At 42.9% G+C, this 21,066-nt stretch overlaps 1 protein-coding gene across 2 annotated transcripts in view; it reads left to right on the top strand.

Annotated features, from left to right (window-relative positions):
- The window catches only part of ADAMTS18 (ADAM metallopeptidase with thrombospondin type 1 motif 18), a gene marked incomplete at its 5' end in the record, with an annotated part of 127,341 nt that extends 108,036 nt beyond the window's left edge, over positions 1–19,305 (top strand). The window contains 7 exons of one of the 2 annotated variants that reach the window (XM_079799354.1): positions 4,562–4,697; positions 7,114–7,240; positions 9,925–10,129; positions 11,624–11,809; positions 13,463–13,675; positions 16,146–16,293; positions 18,507–19,305. In XM_079799354.1, the coding sequence (XP_079655480.1) occupies positions 4,562–4,697; positions 7,114–7,240; positions 9,925–10,129; positions 11,624–11,809; positions 13,463–13,675; positions 16,146–16,293; positions 18,507–18,622 (1,131 nt within the window). In that variant the 3' untranslated portion in view covers positions 18,623–19,305. Of the gene's footprint in view, positions 1–4,561; positions 4,704–7,113; positions 7,241–9,924; positions 10,130–11,623; positions 11,810–13,462; positions 13,676–16,145; positions 16,294–18,506 lie in introns of both variants that reach the window. The other variant, XM_079799353.1, reaches the window with a different exon arrangement.
- Positions 19,306–21,066: the final 1,761 nt, after the last annotated feature.

Here is a 21,066-nt window from a genome sequence, read left to right as displayed (position 1 = left end):
AGTCGGGCCTTGAGTCATTTGATTTTTTAAAGTCTTTTATTCACTTATGCATTCATTGAATGCTTTAATATGCTCAACAAACAAACTATAAACAATAGATCCTTTATGCTACTGGCTATAAAACTATAGCAGTAATACAAAGATATCCAGCTCTATGTATTTTATGAGCTAGTAATTTAAAGTTGTATAATCTGTGAACAATTACAGTAAATTGTGTAAGTTATTTCTCTCTTGCTTTGGCTGGGTAAGTAAAGGCCTAATTACCTTGACAAGAGGCCCGTTGCACAAAATTCGTGCACTCAGGGGGCATGTCCCTCAGCCTGGCCTGAGCCCTCGGGGGATGTCCGACTGCTGACAGTAGGACCTCCTTAGCACTGTCGCAGAGGCGAGAGAGGCTCCCCCTATCACCACTAGAGCCCCGTTTCTAGCTGAGTCGCGCTCCCCCTGTGGGAGTGCACTGACCACCAGGGGGCAGCTCCTGTGTTGAGCATCTGCCCCCTGGTGGTCAATGCGCATCATAGCAACCAGTCATTCTGCCATTCAGTCGATTTGCATATTAGCCTTTTGTTATATAGGATAATATGGAATGGATTAGTTGTCTTCTTGCTATTCAGTATTCTGTTTGCTACTATTCTTAATTGTTGCTCAATAATTTTATTTTTGTTTGAGCTATGAGGGAAGGCACATGGGAAACTCAATTTAAGAGTTTGTCCTATTGAGGTAAATAGAAATCCTCAAAGAAAACTTAAGTTCTCTTTTATTGTTTTGTGGCTTTTTTGCTGAAATAATCCACAGCATGCTTTACTAATGACAGCTAGTAAGCTTCTTCAGTCATGCGATCCCTTCCCCCAATTTCACAGCCACGTTGGATTTTTCTCTGCAGTTGTGTAGTACTTTGTTTTTAACCTCTCAAGTTACAGTATTATTTTTGTGTGGACTGCCTCATTTCCTCCACTGGAGACTAGGTTTCTCCTCATCTAGAGAGAGCCATGACCATGAGAATCAGAAGAGGCGATGTAGCTCAGATTTGGGCAGCCACAGTGGCCCAGACAAAGGGAAACATGGTCAGAGTTGAGATTTGTTGAAAGTAAAGATAACACCATTTCTGGATTAATTAGCTGTGGAGTGTGAGAAAGAGAGAGGCGATCAAGGTGCCACCAACTTTTCACTTTGGCCTCAACAATTGGAAGGATCAGGTTGCCATTCTATGAGATTGGGAAGAACAGAGAGGAAAATCAAGAGCTCAGTGTTAGACGTTGATGCACCTTTTAAACATTTAGGTATAGATAAATGAGAGAAGCGGTCAAGGGGTTGAAGGTCACTTTGATATTGAATAGTTAGGAGGTAAGGAGAATTCAACAAAGGAGACTGGTAATGAAGGTCAGTGAGTCAGGAGAAGAATTGAGAAAATAGAAGGGTTCCTGGTGGCGAAGGAGGAAGTGATCAACTATGTCCAGTACTGGTGATTGGTTGAGTAAGATGAGGCCTATCACCTACTGAACATAACAAGGTGCTCTTGAAAGAGCAGTTGGAGGGATGTGGTGGGAGGGACACCTGATAGAGAAGAATCAGGGACTAGTAAGGAAAGATACAGAGATAGCAAAGGCAACTCTTGGAGGAACTTTTGCTATAAAGGGGGAAAATGGGACAAGAACTGAGGGATGCATGAAGATAATTTTTTTCTTAATATGAGAGATATGTTAGCATATTTGGATGCATGATGGGAATGATCCAATTGATTGGGAAATTTAAGGCTCAAGAAAGAGTGGGCAACTGTAGTAGTGATATCCTTAAGCAGGTGAGGGACAACCTGGACTAACACCAGAGTCAGAACAAGGCATCCTGGGTAACAGGAGAGCATGGGGGTACAGATACAGAAATAGGTTTGACAGATTGTCTAAATTCTGTTGTTTGTAGGAAGGTAATTTTGATTTTTTTTTTTTTTTTATCATTGGCTTTCCTGGAGATCTGGGGAAACCTGACATCTTGGTTGGTTTTGCTTGTTCAATAGTGATGACACTTTGATCTTCACAGTCTAATTTATTTTTCTTAAATGCATCCTGCTGTTCACAGCAACATTTAAAAATGTTTTATAGTAAAACCACATGCCATGCATGGCTTAAGTTCTACAATCTGTCTATAAGATGAAAGTAGATTATATTTTGATTCCCTTTGAAAAGTTGTTAAACCACTGTTAAATCACCAGAATATAAGTCCTTGAAATCCCAAAAGCAAGAACTAATGTTTAATTTTCTTTGCATTCCCATTAGGGATCACTTTCCCCTGTGGCAGTAGGAGTCAGAATCTAGTTTGAATGGGGGGGGGGGGGAATGGGTGGCCTTAAGAAGAGGAGAAAAGTCAGTGGATTTCTTTATCACACTTACACTTGAATATGCCTTCCATACATGATGTGTGATGCAACGCCACTGCTGTGATACCATCCCGCCTCGTGAGCCTTCGCTCCCTGTAACTCTTATGCAGTCCCTGTGTTTTCCTGCACGTACGTGTGGTGCGCTGCATTATTTTCTCCGCTACACAATCTCTCCATTCCTACTGCATATGGAAAATAAAACCCCAAGTGTTGCATTGGAGATACTATGTTCATTGAAGGAGAAATTTGAGTTAAGAAATCAGTGACCATCAAGAGGATCTTCTGAATGTAAAACTTCTCTCACAATTCTAGGTTGATTGTGGAAAAAAAAACATAAGTGTCTGTTTACTTAATAGCACATGAAGACATTTACAGAAACACTGCAACAATCTCAAGGAAAGCACACTGTGTTCAAAATGTATGAAATGTTATAACACAACTAGAGGCCCGATGCATGAAGATTCATGCAAGAATGGGCCTTCCTTCCCCTGGCTGCCGACACCACCTTCGCTCCGGCCGGAGCCGCCTTTCCACCTTCCCATGCTGCCCAGAGGCCGGGAGCGGCTGGGGCAGTGCAGAACACCTGCATCGTTGCGACGACCCAGGAGTTCTGCACCCCCGCCCCCGGCCGCTCAGCACCTGCGTATGCAAATTAACCCACCATCTTTGTTGGTTTAATTTGCATACTCACTCCTGATTGGCTGGTGGGAGTCATGAAGGTACGGTCAATTTGCATCTTACTCTTTTATTAGTGTAGATTGAATACATGATTCCAAGAACCTTTGTATGATTTAGCTGCAAAAATAAGAAAAGCAAAGACGAAAAAGGTCCTCAGAACTAAAAATCCCTTAGGACCTCAATTTTAAGAAGGTTTTCATTGTTGACTAATAGAATTTTGCATTTTTCTATTTCAATGGTCCTTCCTGTTTGCTATTTTTGGTTTTGGTTTTGGATGGGGGTGAAAGGAACAAAGACCCATCTATTAACATTTATTTCTTTCTGAGAGGCACCAAGATTCGTTTTGTTGCGCAATAAATGATGCTCGCACCATGGAATCTTTTGTGTAAGCCATTATATTCCTGGATCCACTTACGCTAATAGCAAAGTGGAAACCATTTTGTAGCATCCTAAGGAGTGGTCTGGTTTAATGGAGGTCCTTGAACAGCCGCCACCCACCCAACTTTAATTGAGGTGGGATCCCACCAGACAGAGATAGAGCCAGAGGTTTCTATATTTAACTGGAAATCTGCTTTGCTTCTTGGGCATGAATGCCCAGTTCTGGTGGTAAAGAATTTTCCACAAGACTCATGGGGCAGAGACAAGCAGCTATTTATATTCATGCTTCAAGCTTGAAAGAAGAGAGGAGAGGAATAGTGAAGAAAAGAGAGATCAGGAGAAAGGAAGGCAAATATTTGCCCACGCCCAAAACAAGGTGACATTTTGCAGTATTGAGATACATTTTATTGGAGGTCCCAAGTTGTTCTGTTTTAAGCTCATTCACTAGTCACCTATGTGACTTGCACGGGGTCTTAATTTTTTTTTTTCAGTGAAAAAAAATAGCTACATTATAAAGTGGTTAGAGGAATGTTTTGAGATAATGCATAGAAAAAAATTCAGCAGGGTGTCTAGAATGTGCCAGTAACTTATTCTTATTTTAGCATCTTATAGGATCAGATTTAGCCTAAGTCTCTGCCCTTTTAAGTTTAAGTACTTGTTTTACTTATTTATATTTATATTTATATTTATAAAATAAATCCCTACTTCTGATGATTTTTTTTTTGTCTTATCTGCTGCTCATCCTGGTACACAGTTAACAGACACATTCTCATTGGTTAAGACCTCAGAACTTCCTTTCCTTCAATATGATGTAAAACATTTTTTGTTTTATTAATGCAATTATTTTTATTAAATGTATACCTAGAATTGAAGGTTGTGGGCTTATGGCAAATGTCAAGTCAAGTTTCTCTATGTAACATTTATCTTAATCACAGTTTTGATGAAATGGCGTACACATTTTTAAGTGTCATGGGAAAACTTTAAGTCAACATACACCATACTTGGGAACAATGATGTGAACCAACTTTAAGGTCAAAATGTCATACAAATATCTTTACCATGTTCCGCGAGCTCTCTGGAATTCCAGGGCCTGACCTGCCTCTTGATCTCTGATTTGTGTCTTACGCTGTCCAGGTTCTGATGCAAGGCAAAAACCCGGGCATAGCCTGGAAGTACGCGCTTCCCAAGGCCACCAATGGAACTCTGCCCGTTGGCAAGAGGCACACCCACGCCTGGAGCACGCTGCAGACCCCGTGCTCCGCCTCCTGCGGTGGAGGTAGGGCGACTTCTTACTCCGCCTTCCAAGTCTCTTCTTAAAACGGGGCCTTCCACGCCAGGCCTCTTCAAATTGTGTGGTTAGAATAAGCAACAGAATAAGTGTCTTTTATGGGAACCATCGCTGTAAGAAGCGAATATCATTGCACTATCTGAGGATTCTCCTATGCAGAGAGGAAAACAATTCTCACAAAACTCAAGTCAGCCACAACCCAGACTCAGAAGTTATACACCAGAAATGTATAGGGGGGAAGAGAAAAAAATGTATAAGAATATCTACACATATATCTATCTATTTTTAAATTTTTTCAGCTTACAGTTTAGTTTCTCCCTGCCCCGACTTTTCTGCTGTAGAAGGTGGGCCATGACAAGTGAGAACACACAGGCCCTGCAGTGTGGACACTGTGCCACCCCGGGGGTCAGCAGTCTCTCAGGGAAAGGGGTTAGCTCTGAGAAACACCTTGGTAAGGGAGGAAGTGCAGTACTGATCCCCTCAGCAAGTAGGCTGGCATTTTATTGAGATCCAGAAACCTCATATATTTCTGTCTGTTAGTTCATCTTAGTCACACTTGGGAAGAGGAATGGAAAGGCCATAAAACAGGTCCATGAAACCGAGGCACGAAGGTGGGTCACTCATTTCCTCCTGATCAGAGCACCTGCTGACAGTGGGTCACCTAACTCTTCCATCCCCCTTAGCAGCGGGGGGAGGGGGGAGGCATCTTGCAACTACAGACTGAGCAGAAACAAAAAAAATGAAGAAATTCTCATGTCTGTAAGGCCTGTTCTTCAGGTGCTCATGCTAAATAACAAAATATGAGGAAAACTTTTTAAAAAAATATCAAATCACCCAAAGATAATGTTTTTATTAATAAACATTTTAAAGGCAATATGCTATAAAGAAAAAAATAATTTCCCATAATCCCTTAATCATCAATAGCCAATGTTAAATATTTTGGTCTAGATCATTCAATTTTTTATTATGCAAACATAAAAACATGTGTGTTTGACCTCCTCAGACATATGACATATGTATCATTTTGTTTGTTATTTTTAAAGAACAGAAACCATGCTAATAGACCAGCTATTTTCAACCTTTTTCATCTCATGGCACACATAAACTAATTACTAAAATACTGTGGCAAAAAAAAAATGTACAATTTTGATTCATTCACACTGGATGGCTATTGTTGTGTTGGCTGTTGTCATTTTTTTTATTTGACAATTTAAGGAAAAGGAGGTCAGTGCCCTGACTAAATAGCCAGGTATTGCATGTTTTTAAAATTCTGGCGGAACACTGGTTGAAAATCGCTGCTGTAGACATAGCTTTACCCCTTTTTACCTAGTTTTGGAGCATGAGCGGTTTTTTACACATCAAATGTTCTTTGAGATTATTTGCAGTAACTTCCTGGTATTGCAGAGAGAGCACAGTTCCTTGCGAAGGACAGAGATTCGATCCATTTTCCATTTCCAGGGAATGTATGCAGCCAAGGGGAGGATGCTGAAGAAGTTCATTGTGGGGTTCCCTCTCGCCTTGACCTAGCAACCCCTTCAGGTGACTCGCAGGCATGTTGTGTCCAAGGCATATGAGAGGAAGAGTCCAAATGAATAAGACCTCCGGAAGTAAACTCTTAACTTTAGGGAATCCCAGTGTGGCTAAGTGCCACCTCAGGCAAATCTACCTCACCCTAAGGGTAACAGCAGGGTGACTTTTCATGGCTCCTCCCATTCATGTTAAGGGAAAGCATTATATAAATAGAAACAAACAATTCAGAGAGGAGGCGGAATTCCTATTTGGGGAGCTGACAGATACCGCTCTTCACAGAACGTACGCCTCTGATGGGAAGCCCTGAAATGAACGCGGCAAGCAAGGCGTAGGATGGCACTGAAACAAACAAACAAAATCAGAGTCCTAGCTGGCAGGTACAAGCACATACATATTCAGCGGGCTGCACTTTGGTTTATATATGTATCACACGCTTATGGAAGTAGAAGGTGCTTCATGGAAAAGCAGAATCTTAGAGTTTCCACGCATAGCTCACCCATGGCTTTTCATTGAGGAGCATTTCCATTTGATATGTGCAGTGAGATTTACAGTTGGTGGATGTTTCCCTTACAACCGCCCTATTTTCAAAGGGCTGTGTGTATCACTATGTGGTTCTAGAACCCACAGCCATCTTGAAAGTGAAGAAGCTACACGTTAAAATGATGAAGATGTGAAGACTATTATTTTGGGGGGAAATGGGATTCAAATTAGTTGCAGATTTCATCAAAAGGAGGCGGTCTCACCCAGTATATGGATTCTGTATCCTAAATGCAGTATCAGAACCCTGGTAAATCAGAAGCTAAGTTTGGAAACGAAACTGAATTGGTTATCTGTAATTTTTACTATGTATCTTTTGATGTCTTGTTAGGTTACATAAGTGTAAAGGCCATTTGCTTACGAGATCAAAATACTCAAGTCAATTCCTCATTCTGCAATGCAAGGACCAAGCCAGCAACTGAACCCAAAGTATGCAATGCGTTCTCCTGCCCTGCCTAGTAAGTCATCTGGAAATGTCTTTCTGGTGATATTAGTTCTTTATATGCCTTCATTGCTGGTGTGAGATCATTAAAGCCCACCTGTCAATGCTTCTGATCAAAAGTAATGGTACGATAGATAGATGATAGATAGATAGATAGATAGATAGATAGCCCCCAAAAAGTAATAGAAGAAAGAAGGTAGTTGAGGTTAAAATATAAAACTTAAAAAACACAAATTGGCTTTAGACATTCATTTAACTCTGTCTATGCAAACCTAACCTTGGGCTATAAAGGTGGTGGTGTGTTTTTTTTAACCTATACCTACAGACTCCTCTTCTCTGCACTAAATCAAACAGATATTTAAGTAACCCAGATTCCTACATTAGTTAAGGTTACATGTGGTTGTGTGCTTAACTTTTATATAGTTGTCTAAGAATTTAGAACGCAGACCGTGAAACCCCAAATGCAAATTACACAGTAGCAAGATGCAAAATAAAAAGAAAGGGGTAAGAGGCCAAGTGGTAATCCACTTCTGATGATGGTAACCTATGGGGAGCTCAGAGGGTGTGTTTTTGGAGGGATGTTAGCCACACTATTGTTTGAACAATAATTTTAAGTAATCTTCCCAGCCAAATGGAGTCTTTTCTTGTGTGATTTATCTTCTGCCAAATGTATTTATATAGAATTGACAGAGTTCCTTCCAAAGCAAGGTTGTGTTCACTAATGTTTCAGATCATCTTAATAAGTAGTGTTTGCTTTGTGGTAATGCTGTGAGTTTATATAATCTTTTTATACACACACATGTATTTTTTAGTGTATCTGTCATCGTTTGGGGCTATAGCTATCTACCAATCCCATATGCCCAATAGTCAGTTTTTCTCTTAGAATCTGGAACCAGCTGTATCCTCTGCCAGAGTGGAGTGGAGAAAGGGGCAGGATCTTTTGTTGCCTTCTTCTTCACCCTATTACTTATTTCTCATTATTTTCTGTTGTAATAATGGGGACTCTCAGGGACTATTCTTCACTAGGGATCTACTAGAAATAAAGTTTAGACTCAGACTATTAGAGCTAGAAGGAGAAAGGAATTAACCTGAGCTAACTCCCTTATTTCCACATGGAGCAATCATGTCATGTGTGTGCTTTTTGTATGCCAGCTCTGAGCTGAGGACTGGGATGTGGAAATGAGTAAGTTGAAGCTCTTGCCGTCAATGAACCCTCAGCTGAATGGAAGAGATGGAAATGTAAAGATACATCTATAAAAACAAGTTTACATAAAAAAGCAGTAAGGGAGAAATGGATGTTGTAGGAGTCTGGACTCTGAGGTAGGGATTGATAGGGAAGGAGGCTAGGTGATAAGTAAGCCTGTGGCCCCAATGTGGGAAATCACGTATGTCACACAAAGAGTCTATTTGTGTTATACTTCGTCTAATACTTTTACAAAATCATCTTTGCCACATAAAGGAAAGAGATTTTAATCTGGTAGACAATAAAATGCCATCTTAATAGACAAATGTTGAAGCTACTAATAGCAAAATATATGTTTTCTTTACATCTTATAAGATACAAATAATTGTACCAACATAAGAAATGATTTGATACAGTCTTTCTTTAAATAAGATAGTATGGACTACCTAATGTTTTAGAATGCATATAACCCTAGAATCCATGTGCTAAATTCTCTGGCCTAAAGGTCTTTAATTTCTCATGTCAGGCTTGTGGGGGAAACCAAAGAAAAAATGTATAGGACTAGGATAGGTGAGAGAAATGCAAAGATATAACAACATATGTCTTAAAATGATACCTAGAACATTGGTAGAACAAGTCGAGTTTTAGACATTGCTGCCGGGATTCAGATGTAGGTATTAAAGATTATATCTGCTAGATCTTTTTTATGCGAGGCCTTCAAATCATAGAATTTCAATTAATCAAAATTAGCTGTTGAAAAGTATTAGTAGTTTCTGTTGATTACCTTTTAAATATAAACCAAGTCTCAGACCACTGTGAAAAAGCTGGCCTGGTAATTTTTAAATAAAGAACACAAGGTTCTGTCCCCAACCCATCAGTAAATTTTAAGACTAATAGAAAAGTAGCCGGGGGACTTGCCTCCTTAGACATTTCCTCTGTGAGAACTTCTCTGAATGTACCCCTGTCTCCTGCATGTGCACACGTGTGTACACACACACATGCACACACCTCTCATTGATCCCTCTTCCATTACTCTCATTATTGTAGCTTATATGTTACCTAATAGCATGGCAATTATCAGAAAGTATTGTCGGCATTTGTTCACACGTCTGCCTCTTCATGGAGTTGTAGGCTCCTTAATGGAAAGAACATTGCCTCATTCCTTTTTCCAACCCTGATGCCTAGGAGAGTCCCTGGCACAAAGTTAAGATCCCAAGAAATTTGGCTGAATGAGTGGATTGCTCAGATTTCCAAATGGCACACGTTTCTTCCCCTGCAGAGGGCAGGAATGTGTTTTTCCCCCATGACTTTGTGGTGACTCAGTGACTCCCTCTAGCTGGACCACGTGAGTCTGGGCTTCAAAATCTGCGAAAGAAGAATTAGTATGCATGGCCCTCATTGGTTCTAAGATTGCCCTAAGGCTTTCATCAGGTGGTTAATCTTTCATAGGAACTGCTTTGAAAGCGATGAGCCAAAGCCTCGGCTTCATTGGAAGTCATTTTGCTTTTCACTGGCAGCTGGAAGCCAGGCGACTGGAGCGTGTGCAGCAAGCCCTGCGCGGGGGGCCAGCAGAGCCGGAAAATCCAGTGTGTGCAGAAGAAGCCCTTCCAGAAGGAGGCGGCGGTGCTGCACTCCCTCTGCCCCGTGAGCACTCCCACTCAGGTCCAGGTGTGCAACAGCCACGCCTGCCCCCCAGAGTGGAGCCTCGGGCCCTGGTCTCAGGTAACGGGGTCAGACTTCGAGCCGTTGGTCTTGTTCCCCATGGGAAAGGAAGGTGACAAAAACATAGGTGGTACCTTTGCTTCCCAAGAGACTCTCAGGTGTTTACACCTTCAGGAGAACCACACTGACTTGATGCAACGGGGCAGTTTAATTAACGTTTTTAGTGATTTTTTTATGCAGCCTGCAGTTTGGGATCCTTAGACCCGTGGTCGGCAAACCGCGGCTCGCGAGCCACATGCGGCTCTTTGATCCCTTGAGTGTGGCTCTTCCACAAAATACCACGGCCTGGGCGAGTCTATTCTGAAAAAGTGGCGTTAGAAGAAGTTTAAGTTTAAAAAATTTGGCTCTCAAAAGAAATTTCCATCGTTGTACTGTTGCTATTTGGCTCTGTTGACTAATGAGTTTGCCGACCACTGCCTTAGACGTCTAGAGTACGTATAGGCTAGACTAGTGAGCACAGACAGACAGGATTCAAGTGTCAGAGGAATGGCCGGTGAATCTGGCTACTGCATTCTCCAAAGCGAATGGGAAAGACAAAGACAAAGACAAAGAGAGAGCCTAAAGGGACATCTGACTCTTGTGTCGATGGCCTACAGAGAGGGGTTGCGCCTACCGTTTGCTATTGGCACAAATCCCCAGTGAAAGATACAAGGTTATAAAGCTGGAGGAAGCACAGAACTGCCTGTCATCCACACAGAGGTTCTCAACTGGGGGACTGATGGTAATAGCAGGAGGCATTTTTGATTGTCACAGTGGGGAGAGGCCTGGGTACTACAGGAGAGATACACATCCTGCAGCAGGCGGGACAGCTCCCAACGGTGAGAACCTGCTCTGTAACAGCCCAGCCTCTGCTAAACCACGGCTGGCAAGACAATGTTAGGCAATAATAATAAAAAAATTCAGGGGTTTCCTTGCCTGAACAAAGAAGCCAGGTAGCAGCCCCTGCCCCCATTCCTGCCATGCTCTCTCTTAGGACACGTAATATCGTGGAGGGTGTTGATTTCGGATCAGGTTTAACAGTGCACTACCCTGTCCCCATCAGAGGTCAGATGAGGTTTTGTGGATTTAATGAGAGGACATGATGGAAAATGTTTTCTAATGTTGGGAGTATACCTCTCAGGGGGAGAATGTCTTTGAGCACGCGTAGACGTACTTTTAAACGGAGGGTATACGTTCATCTATCGCTGAGGGCAAATCTAAGGAGTATGTGGTGCTGTCTGGTCTCTCTCTTTCTCTGCAATTCGTAGTTATAATTTACAAAAGGAGAATTCAGAGGGCTGTTTCAGCACATGACGTAGGGTGGGCATGGATCAAGAACATGGCGTTCTTCATGGAAAGGAGCCTTCGTTCATGGAGTGTGCCCCAAACTTCACACGGAAATATTTTGGGAGAGTATTTTATTTCTCTTTCCTGACTACTCAAACCAGCTATGTCTGAGAACTTAAAAGTCATTTGAAACCAGCATGCCAACAGCATTTTTCTCTTCACCTCCAGTGTTCCAAGACCTGTGGGCGCGGGGTGAGGAAGCGGGCAGTGCTGTGCAGAAGCGCCTCCAGGGCCGAGGGCCTCCCCGAGAGCCTGTGCGCCGGCGTCCCCAGACCAGAGTCGCAGGAGGGCTGTGTCCTGGGGCGATGCCCCAAAAACACCCGGCTACAGTGGGCCGTCTCCTCGTGGAGCGAGGTAGGACTTTCTGTCACTGCTGCGTCTGGGTCTGGTGTGTTTTAATGCTCAGCTTATCCACCAGCATCCAGATGCTCAAAGCTTCTTTCTGTTCGACACACCTATACCAGGTGCCTTCTAACTATTCCTTCTTCCCGTCTGATTTCTCCATCGGATGTTGATAAAGCACCCATCACGGTGTTGGGGCAATGGAGGTACAAACCCCCATAAAGGGTTGGGATGGAAACATGGGTCAGGGATGCAAAGTGCTGTGACGGGGGTTGGCCCTCCCGTGGGGGCAGCCTGGGCCCACTCAGCCCAACATCAGGGGGAATCCTTGTCAGAAGAGAGTTTGCAGGGAGTGTGAGCCTGAACGACGGGCAGGAATCAGGAGGGGCGGGGGGGTGGGGAGAGACGCCGCTCCACGCAGAGGGGTTCCCCACGCAGGGAGAGACTAGAACACCCTTGGTAAGGACAGAGCCGGGTGTGCTGGAGCTTCAGATATTGGGGACATGAGGGCCTCGGGGAACAGACTGAAAATCTACCTTTTAAACATTGCAGGGGGGGGGGCATTAAACTGTTCAAGAAGAACAAGCAGGTTTTCGTTTCAGAGAGAAGGGGAATCGCTTGCATGGGCATCAGAGTGATAAAGACAAAGGGGCACGTGTTTCAGGGAGAGAGAAGTGGTGCCTTTGAGAGTTCCTAGAGAGGCCACTGGTGCCTTCAGGAATACGTGGGCAAGACGAAGATGCCGCCTCGATTTCTGGCTTGGGCACCTCAGTGGAGTTCACAGACACAGGAATCCTGAGGGAAGGAGCCAAGCCAGACAGAGTTTGGTACCCGGGAGGCAGGTGTGTGCTCGCAGGAGTTCAGGCTGGCGAGGTCCAATACAGGAGGGGTTTCTGGCGCATCAGCTCTGGCTCTTGTCCATCAGTGCCCTTCTACTCCGCCTCGAGGATAAGGGTAGAGCAGTGTGTCCATCTCTCCCTTCCTCACTCATTTCCTTTGAGAGACATTAAAACCCTAGTGGCTACATGCTTGGGCGTGCCCCTCCCTCCCAGAGCTGCTGTAAGTATGACGCTCAGTGCCATCCTTCACTGTTCGATGGTTCCACTGATGCCAATGCTCCTGACTCAGTTCATCGAGGCCCTACACTTTACCCCATAATACTTGAAACGGAAACACGTTTTCTCACACTGGTTTCATCAGTCTCCATCCTCCTCTCTCTCCCCTGCGGCAGACATCATCGGGTTATACCTCAGCCGAGAGGGGCAGAGTAAATAGATAGGGTTGTTCTTCCCCTCGGGAGCCTCCAACTCTCCTCTTCGTGCCCTGCCTCCTTGGCACAGACTCCCGAATCCTTAGGCCTCAGGTCGACCTGCACATCTAAATACACACCAGCCAGACACCCTGGCTCCATCCCCTGCCACCCCATCTTTGGACTCTGCCGCACTCACATCCGTAGGCCAATGCCTCATTTTGGATTGTTGGTGCTGATGAGCCCTGTGACTGGTTTTTCTCACCTGTGGCACGAGGGACGTGGTGCCATATTGGTGGGACCCTTGCGTGTGGCTGACCTGCCATCACCCAACCCCTCACTTCACGTGGATGGTACGTCCTCAGGCCGGGGCACATCTGCTCGGCAGACCTGACGCCTCCTCTCTTGGCTCCTAGTGCTCGGCCACCTGCGGGCCGGGGGTGAGGAAGAGGGAAATGAAGTGCAGCGAGAAGGCCTTCCAGGGGAAGCTGATCACCTTCCCAGAGCGAAGGTGCCGCAACATTAAGAAACCCAACCTGGACTTGGAGGAAGCCTGCGACCGAGGGGCCTGCCCAGCGCGTCCCGTGTACAATGCGGCAGCTGGATGGTACTCATCGCCATGGCAGCAGGTGAGTGCACCCAGATGAACGAGGTCTGTATTGAAGTGAGATTCAAACAGAGCAGGCAGTCCACCAAGGGCTGCTGGTAGAGACCTGCCCACGTGTCAGGAACCAAGGGCTTCACCACCTGTGTAGCCTGGGAAGGTCACGTACTCTGGGCGCCTCCGTTTTCACATCTACAAAAAAACTGAGAGGATAATATCTTGCAAGGTTTGATTTCTTTTCCACAAGCAAATAAGATAAATCCCTTAGTACCCGGCGTGTCACACAGTGCCAGCCGTTGCTATTAAATCCACCACGAGTGTCTTCTATATTCTAGAAATGCCCCTCACGGTCTCGACTTGTTTGGTTCTTATGTCATGTTTCCAAATAATATAATAGCTAACGTTTGTCACGCCCTTGCTATTCACGACACTAAATGCTTCACATGCATTTGCTATTTTCTCACTCCCACTGCATCCTTCCAATGGTCTTATTGTGTGTCTTGTGGATGAGGCAGGTGAGGCTCAGAGGTGGGCACCTCAGCCCTGGACCCCCCGCTCGTTTAGCTCAGCAGATGTCAGTGCCACCCTCTTCCTCGGAAGGCTTCGATGAAGGTCTGGTCCCTTTGGTGTCTGTTTTTTAATATGTTTTTATTGATTTCCGAGAGGAAGGGAGAGAGAGAGAAACATCAGTGATGAGAGGGAATCATTGATGGGCTGCCTCCTGCACACCCCCTACTGGGGATCGAGCCACAACCCAGGACCCTTCGGACCAGAAGCCGACGCTGTATCCACTGAGCCAAACCAGCAAGGGTGATTGCTTTGGTTCTTATTGGCAGGAGTAGGTGATGCGAAGTCGGAGAGAACACTGTTTTGGTCCACAGCTCTTCAAAGAGCTTGTTGGCTTGAGAGGGGCTTCCCACACCTCACCATGAAACACGGGGCACACTAGTACAAGCATGTCTACATCTATGTTTATATACACACATTTGTGTGCATATATATTATATATACACATGTACATGTATGTATTCGGTTGACCCTTGAAAAAGATGGGTTTGAATTGTGCAGGTCCACTTATACGAGGAAATACTGTAAGTGTATTTTCCTTATTTTCTTCATACATTTTTCCCCTCTAGCTGACTTTATTGGAGAATACAGTATATCATACAAATAACACAAAGTATGTGTTAATTAACTATGTTGTTGATAAATAGCTAACTGTTGACCAGAAGCCTTAAGTTTTAGGGGAGTCAAAATTATATGCAGATTTTCAACTGCATAAGTGGGTGTTACCCGTAACCCAACTTGTTCAAGAGTCAATTGTGTGTGTGTGGGAAGTAAAACATGGGGGAAAGGAAATTAGCATGGTTTTATATCTCTAATGGGCTCGTGCTATGTCTGTGTGGTTTCCTATGTACTAAAAGCAACGCCTGTTGCTATGGATTGCTTTTATCATTATTTTAGAGATTTGGAGATTGATTCTTATAAGACTATTTCAGTCAGTAAAGAACTGCCCCCCTGCCTGATGTGCTATGAGGGCAGAGTGTAATAGCTGCCACAAATGGCCCATAAAGCCTAAAATATCTGCTATCTTCACTTCACAGAAACGTTTGCATACTCCTGCTTTAGATCAGCTGTCGCCAACCTTTCGGACCTCACGGACCACCGGTTGGCGACCGCTGGTTTAGATGAAATAATGATCATACAGCTATATTTGAATTTGGGACTAATTAAAAACTCACACTCTTCCCACCAGAACGTATTTTTTCATCCTAAATACCAGTCTATATAGTGATGACTGTCCAAGATAAAGTTTCAGCTGTCTGCAATTTAAAAAAATACAGTGAATTTTAAAAAGCAAAAACAAAAGATAATTTAAAGGGATGTCTTTTTTTCCCCTGATAATATTTTATTCTTTTGTTATGAAATATCTGTTATTTTGTTCAGACACATGAAGATTTAAGAATGCTAACAGTCCTTGTTAGTCATCTGTTTTTTTAAAGATTCTAATCAGACTGTAACAGCATTGACTTCGGGGAAGCATGCTATCCACCATGCTAACCAGGAATCTGGCTGGGCACCCAGAGCATCCTTTCTTTTGCTGCCCTAGTTTTGAACTATCCCCTCCACGATTGCATCTGCAGAGATTATTTGCACTTCTGAAGCTACAGGGATTAATTGCCTAGATGTGTCTGTATTTGTTTCCACATTCTTACGGCAGCTTCTGTATTTCTGGAAGCTCTCTTCTTTCTGAGTCACCTAACTGGGAGACACACGCTTGGGTGAGATAGCATTAGCCTACGACCCTTCTAATCCGACCCACTGGCTCCCACGTTAGAAAGACTGTGGGCCGCAAGCACATGTACCTGGCTCTGGACGATGTATCAGCAGGCACCTTGGTCATGTCATGAAGCCTGGAGACCCTTTCTTTGATGTCACTGACATTAAATGGATCCCATCCAGCTGAGTGTTTCTGCCGCCCCCCTCTTCTACAGTGCACGGTGACCTGTGGGGGAGGGGTCCAGACCCGATCGGTCCACTGTGTGCAGCAGGGCCGGCCTTCCTCAAGCTGCCTGCTCCGACAGAAACCTCCGGGGACACGCGCCTGTAATACGAACTTCTGCCCAGCTCCTGAAAAGAGAGGTAAAAAAGGACCCCACACTCCAGTCAGTTTTACCCGTCTTCAGAGAATGCTTCAAAATCCCATCAGATCTGGTTGTGCAGCTTGTACATTCCACACGTCTAGGGGATGCCATTCGCATCAAAGTCCACGTGCACAGCACTCCTTGGAGGTGTACAAGGCACAAACCCAGCAGTTCCCACTCAACATGATCTCATATGCAAGGGGAGATTTTGTGCTACGATAAGGCTTTTTAGTCATTAATTCTTCGCAAGGGAGAAATGGTAATCTTGCAAGTCCATTTTTTCTAAACTAAATTTTAATTGAGTAAACACTGTGCCAAAGATTGTATAATCAATGGTAATGCAAGAGTGCACAAGAATTGCCCTCAAGGAGCTCACATTTTAACCTTTTGCACTCGGATGTCGAGTGTGACTTGACACGGTTAGCATTAGAATAGAGGAATCGAGAAAAAAAGCAAGCGAGTGCAAAGGGTTAATTGAGAAGACAGTTACATTACAGTCCAGTCCAGTGACTATGTATTGTCCTAGGAAGATAGCTGACATGTTTTCTTGGTTCAAATGGAATGCATGTGTGCTGATGGGAAATTCAGTGAAGGAACTACACCATTCCTCACTAGTGCAACTTACTGACAAACACCATGAAATATTTTTCAGCCGAACCAGATTTCCTTGGGCTCAAGAATCATGTCCCTGCTGAGTTTTCTCTGTACGTAATCACAGCTTTTTCCAAGACTCCCCAATCTCTTAGCCTGCACTTGCCCATTTGTGGTGAATCAGATTCAGGACAGTTACTCACTTCCAATCTGAATCTACATTGTGGCTTACCTGCTTCTGAGATAGCCTTAGCTCCAGCATCCCTTTCCCTTCCTCTGCTCCCTCCCCTGTCTTATCTGAGGCTTGGAGACCAGAAAGCTAGTCCTGTAGCAGTTCCTCAGAGCCAGATCACCTCTAGGCAATGCCAGGATTCTACACACCTGCAGCCTTTCTCATCAGAAAGCTTATGAGGAAAAAGCACACACATTTTGAGCATGTGGTCATGTTTTCCGGACCATCTCCTCCTTCCTTCACTATCAGTGATTTCAAATTTCCACCCTTTAGTCAGACGGCTCCAGATGCAACCACACATGCAAAGATTAGGGGAGATGAGGAGAACCACGTCCTGGGGCCTTGTCAGCCAGTGTAAGAACTACCTTTTACTCTGAGTGGCTGGAGCTAAGGGGAGAGTCTGGGGCATAGGTTTTACATAAAATGTCTTACTTTTTTAAAAGGATCACTATTAGATGAGATTTTTTTTTTTAGGCAGAAGAACAAATTTAGGTAGTTCTGAATCACAGAAAGATAGGCTACAAATGGGGAGCTTTGTATGCTCTGACAAAAGACACATGAGTAGATACCTGTGGGCGGTGTGTAGTTTTGAGTTGCAGGTCAAGGCAAGTTAAGGTTGGCATAGAGGAGGGGGAAACTATCCCAGCTGTGAATGAGAATATGTTTGAAGTCAAAACTCCTTGAGAATCCAGTAAAACGACTGAGCCCTAACTCCTCAAACATGTATTTATGTTTACATGAAGAACATCTTACTTACAATTTCATGCACATTCTGTATCTTGCGAGATGCTTCTGGGTAAGAATTCCTGATGTACAATGTCCTGCTTCTAATCAGTAATCACATCTGTTCTACTTGAACAAAGATGTTAGAAAAGACTGGTGTTGACTAATATCCATTTGGTTGCAGATTGGTTCTGAGATTTATTTAAACTTAACAGAGAGTATTATAGCTGGGCCTCCATTAGGCTCCTGGTTCCCCAAAGTAATGCATGGGCGTTAGAAATATAGAATCCCAGCACTCACCATAGACCTTCTGAATCAAAACCAGTGGTTTCACAAGATCCTTCGGTGATTCTGAATGTGCTGTTCTAGGTACTTCCCTGGGGTGTAAAATGGGGAGGATCAGATAATCTCTGGCTAGATATGACTTTTTTTCTTAACATCCACTTCCCCCCCCCCCCCCCCACTGGTTTAAATTTTGCTAATGGTCATAGTCCCTTTTGATGTCTTAATGCCGCTCTTCTCACCCTCCTATCCAAGTCCTAATGGATAAGAAGAAAAGCCACTCAGAGGCACAGGCAGATAGATCCAAGGTCATTAAACTGTAAGCCTTCACCTTAAGAGACTGAGCCTTTTCCTAGCATGCTAACTAAGTTTTCTCATTTTAGAGGATCCATCCTGTATCGATTTCTTCAACTGGTGTCATCTAGTTCCTCAACACGGTGTCTGCAACCACAAATTTTATGGCAAACAGTGCTGTAAGTCATGCACAAGGAAGAGCTGATGCCCTCCCCAGCACCTTAGGGCCAGGGTCTCACCTTTCGGACCGAAGGCTGAAGACTCAGCACCTCACGGGTGGTTGGCAGTGTTGAGGGGCCAGCTCTGAAGAACAGTCCGGCTTCTTTTTCACTTCCCCAAAGCACATGGTACTCTGAAGCACTTGAAAATGGGAAGCGATGACAAATCTGACTCACGAAGAAACAACGTTGATTTGCACTGTTAATTGAAAGAAGTGATGAATCACACTGAGATATGTCAAGGTGAGAGTCTGGTCAACTTTGGGACACATCCCCCTTTGAATTTAAAAGGGTTCCATGGCAAAGACACCTGTTTCAAAAGGTCTTTCGAGACTTCAGGTCCCAGACTGAGAGTTGGAGGAATCAAACATGGATGGAAGGTTTCCTTGGAGCTCACAGTGTGATTGAAACTGTGGACACCCCCAACCAGGAGTTACACAAAAAGCCAAATGGTGCTCACGACAGTGCTTGCTGCTGGACTGGCAAGCTTCATGTATGTTTATTTAGTGTGAGTGTGTTTTTATTATTTCGTTTAAAGTATATCTGCTTATAGAGTCTTCAAGACTAAAATTCACAACTTGAAAAGTATTCCAAGGAATATTCAAAAAAACAGGGCAACATGGACTATTTAAGACCTCCATTTAATTGAAATGCACACTCAGAAGAAAAAAAAAAAAGAGCTCATAAGAAAGGTAAATATTGATGCCCTACACATTATATCAACCTCTGTAACTTTTGGTGCTAGCCAGGATCCTCGAGTCTGCTCTTTGGGAATCCGAATTGGTGAAATGTTCTTTTTTTGCTAAAAAATCTAGGAGTTAAATAGCAGGAGAGGAGACCATTATTTGTAATGCTCCCTACTTATTATCAGAGCTGCTTGGAAAATTAAAGGCTACTTGTGGTTTTTGCCTACCAACTGACATGTTTAAATCTGCCCTAGGATTTAGTTAACAAGAAAAAAGTCATAGTGGCAATAGAAAAATCCATCTGTCTTCCTGCTACGTTAATATTAATAAATCATACTATGACAAAACTATTCAATGAATAAGTATTTTACAATCTTTCAGATGATATTTTCAGTCTTCAAAAGCCAGCTGTTGGTTGGCACTAATGAGTTTAAAATTGTTCTCAATTGCAAAAACACCATACTATTTTGCCAAAACCAAAGTAACTTACAAGACTGGGTCCTTCTGTAATTTTTTGAGATGTGGTTATAAAAGACGTATTTATATAATTCTACTCCATTCCTCAGTTTTTTTTGATGAATGTAACCCAACTACTTTTAAAAAGTCTCAATTCAAACAGAGATTTGCCAGCTCAGCACAACCAACTAGACAGTGGTTTATTAAATTTAGATCATCCTTTGTTCCCATTCTAATTAAAATCATGCATTCTCGAATCTCAGAGAAATGATTAGATATTTTCTCAACTCTCTGGGCCTAGAATAGTGGTTATTTTGTCATAAAAAAAAAAGTTCTACATCACCACCCTCTGAAAAATTGCAAGTTATCTGTTCTTTATATAATTATCATTTTATTTTATGGAAAAATTAATTTATTATTAATAGCCTATTGTTGTGTTCTCACTTGCTTCTCTGAGTGATATTAATTCTGAGGAAAAGTGTTGACTAAAACCATGGGTTATAGAGAAAAGTCAAAATATATGTGTAATATTTAATTATTTTATAAGTTTTATAATAAAGTGTTCTGTTTATCTCTGAAACTTGTTAAGTTTTTGAATAAATTAGTGAGAAGTCAGTTATGTCCAAGGTGATTTAACTGTATAAATGTTCATTTTTCAATGAAAAGTTGAGAAATTTTTAGGGGGGTAAGATAAGATATTCATTAACAATTTTTCCTGTTTGTGTATTAGAAAATCAGAAACTGTCAAACAATGGGATGAAATAGATAACATATTTACCACCTTAGGAAGATACTAAATTTTTTTTTCTACCCTAACAGTCATGCAAACATTTATGGAAATCATCGAAGTTAGATAAACCTATAAATCTAGTTGGTTTTCTCTCTTTTTTTTTTTTCCCTAGTTGAAAGTCATTCTGGTAAAATTGTTTTGCAATGAGAAAGAGAAAAGGAAGGAAGAAAAAAAACCCCTAAGAGCCCAGAAATAAACCCATGCATATCTGGTCAATTAATCTATGACATTCTTTTCAATAAATAGCGTTGGGAAAACTGGACAGATACATACCAAGAAAAAACAATGAAATGACCACAGTCTCACACCATATAACTCCTAGAAGAAAACATAGGCAGCAAATCCTTTGACATTACTCTTAGCAATATGTCTCATCAGTAAAAAATAAGCAAATGGGACTACATCAAACGAAAATGTTTTTGCACAATGAAGGAAACCATCAAAAAATTAAAAGACAACCTACTAAATGTGAGGAAATACATCCAATGAGGGGTTAATA

Source organism: Cnephaeus nilssonii (genome assembly GCF_951640355.1).
Source record: "Cnephaeus nilssonii genome assembly, chromosome: 20".
In the NCBI taxonomy this organism is placed as follows: Eukaryota; Metazoa; Chordata; class Mammalia; order Chiroptera; family Vespertilionidae; genus Cnephaeus; species Cnephaeus nilssonii.
Note: the sequence above shows the minus strand (reverse complement) of the source record. Positions and strands in the feature narration are given on the sequence as shown.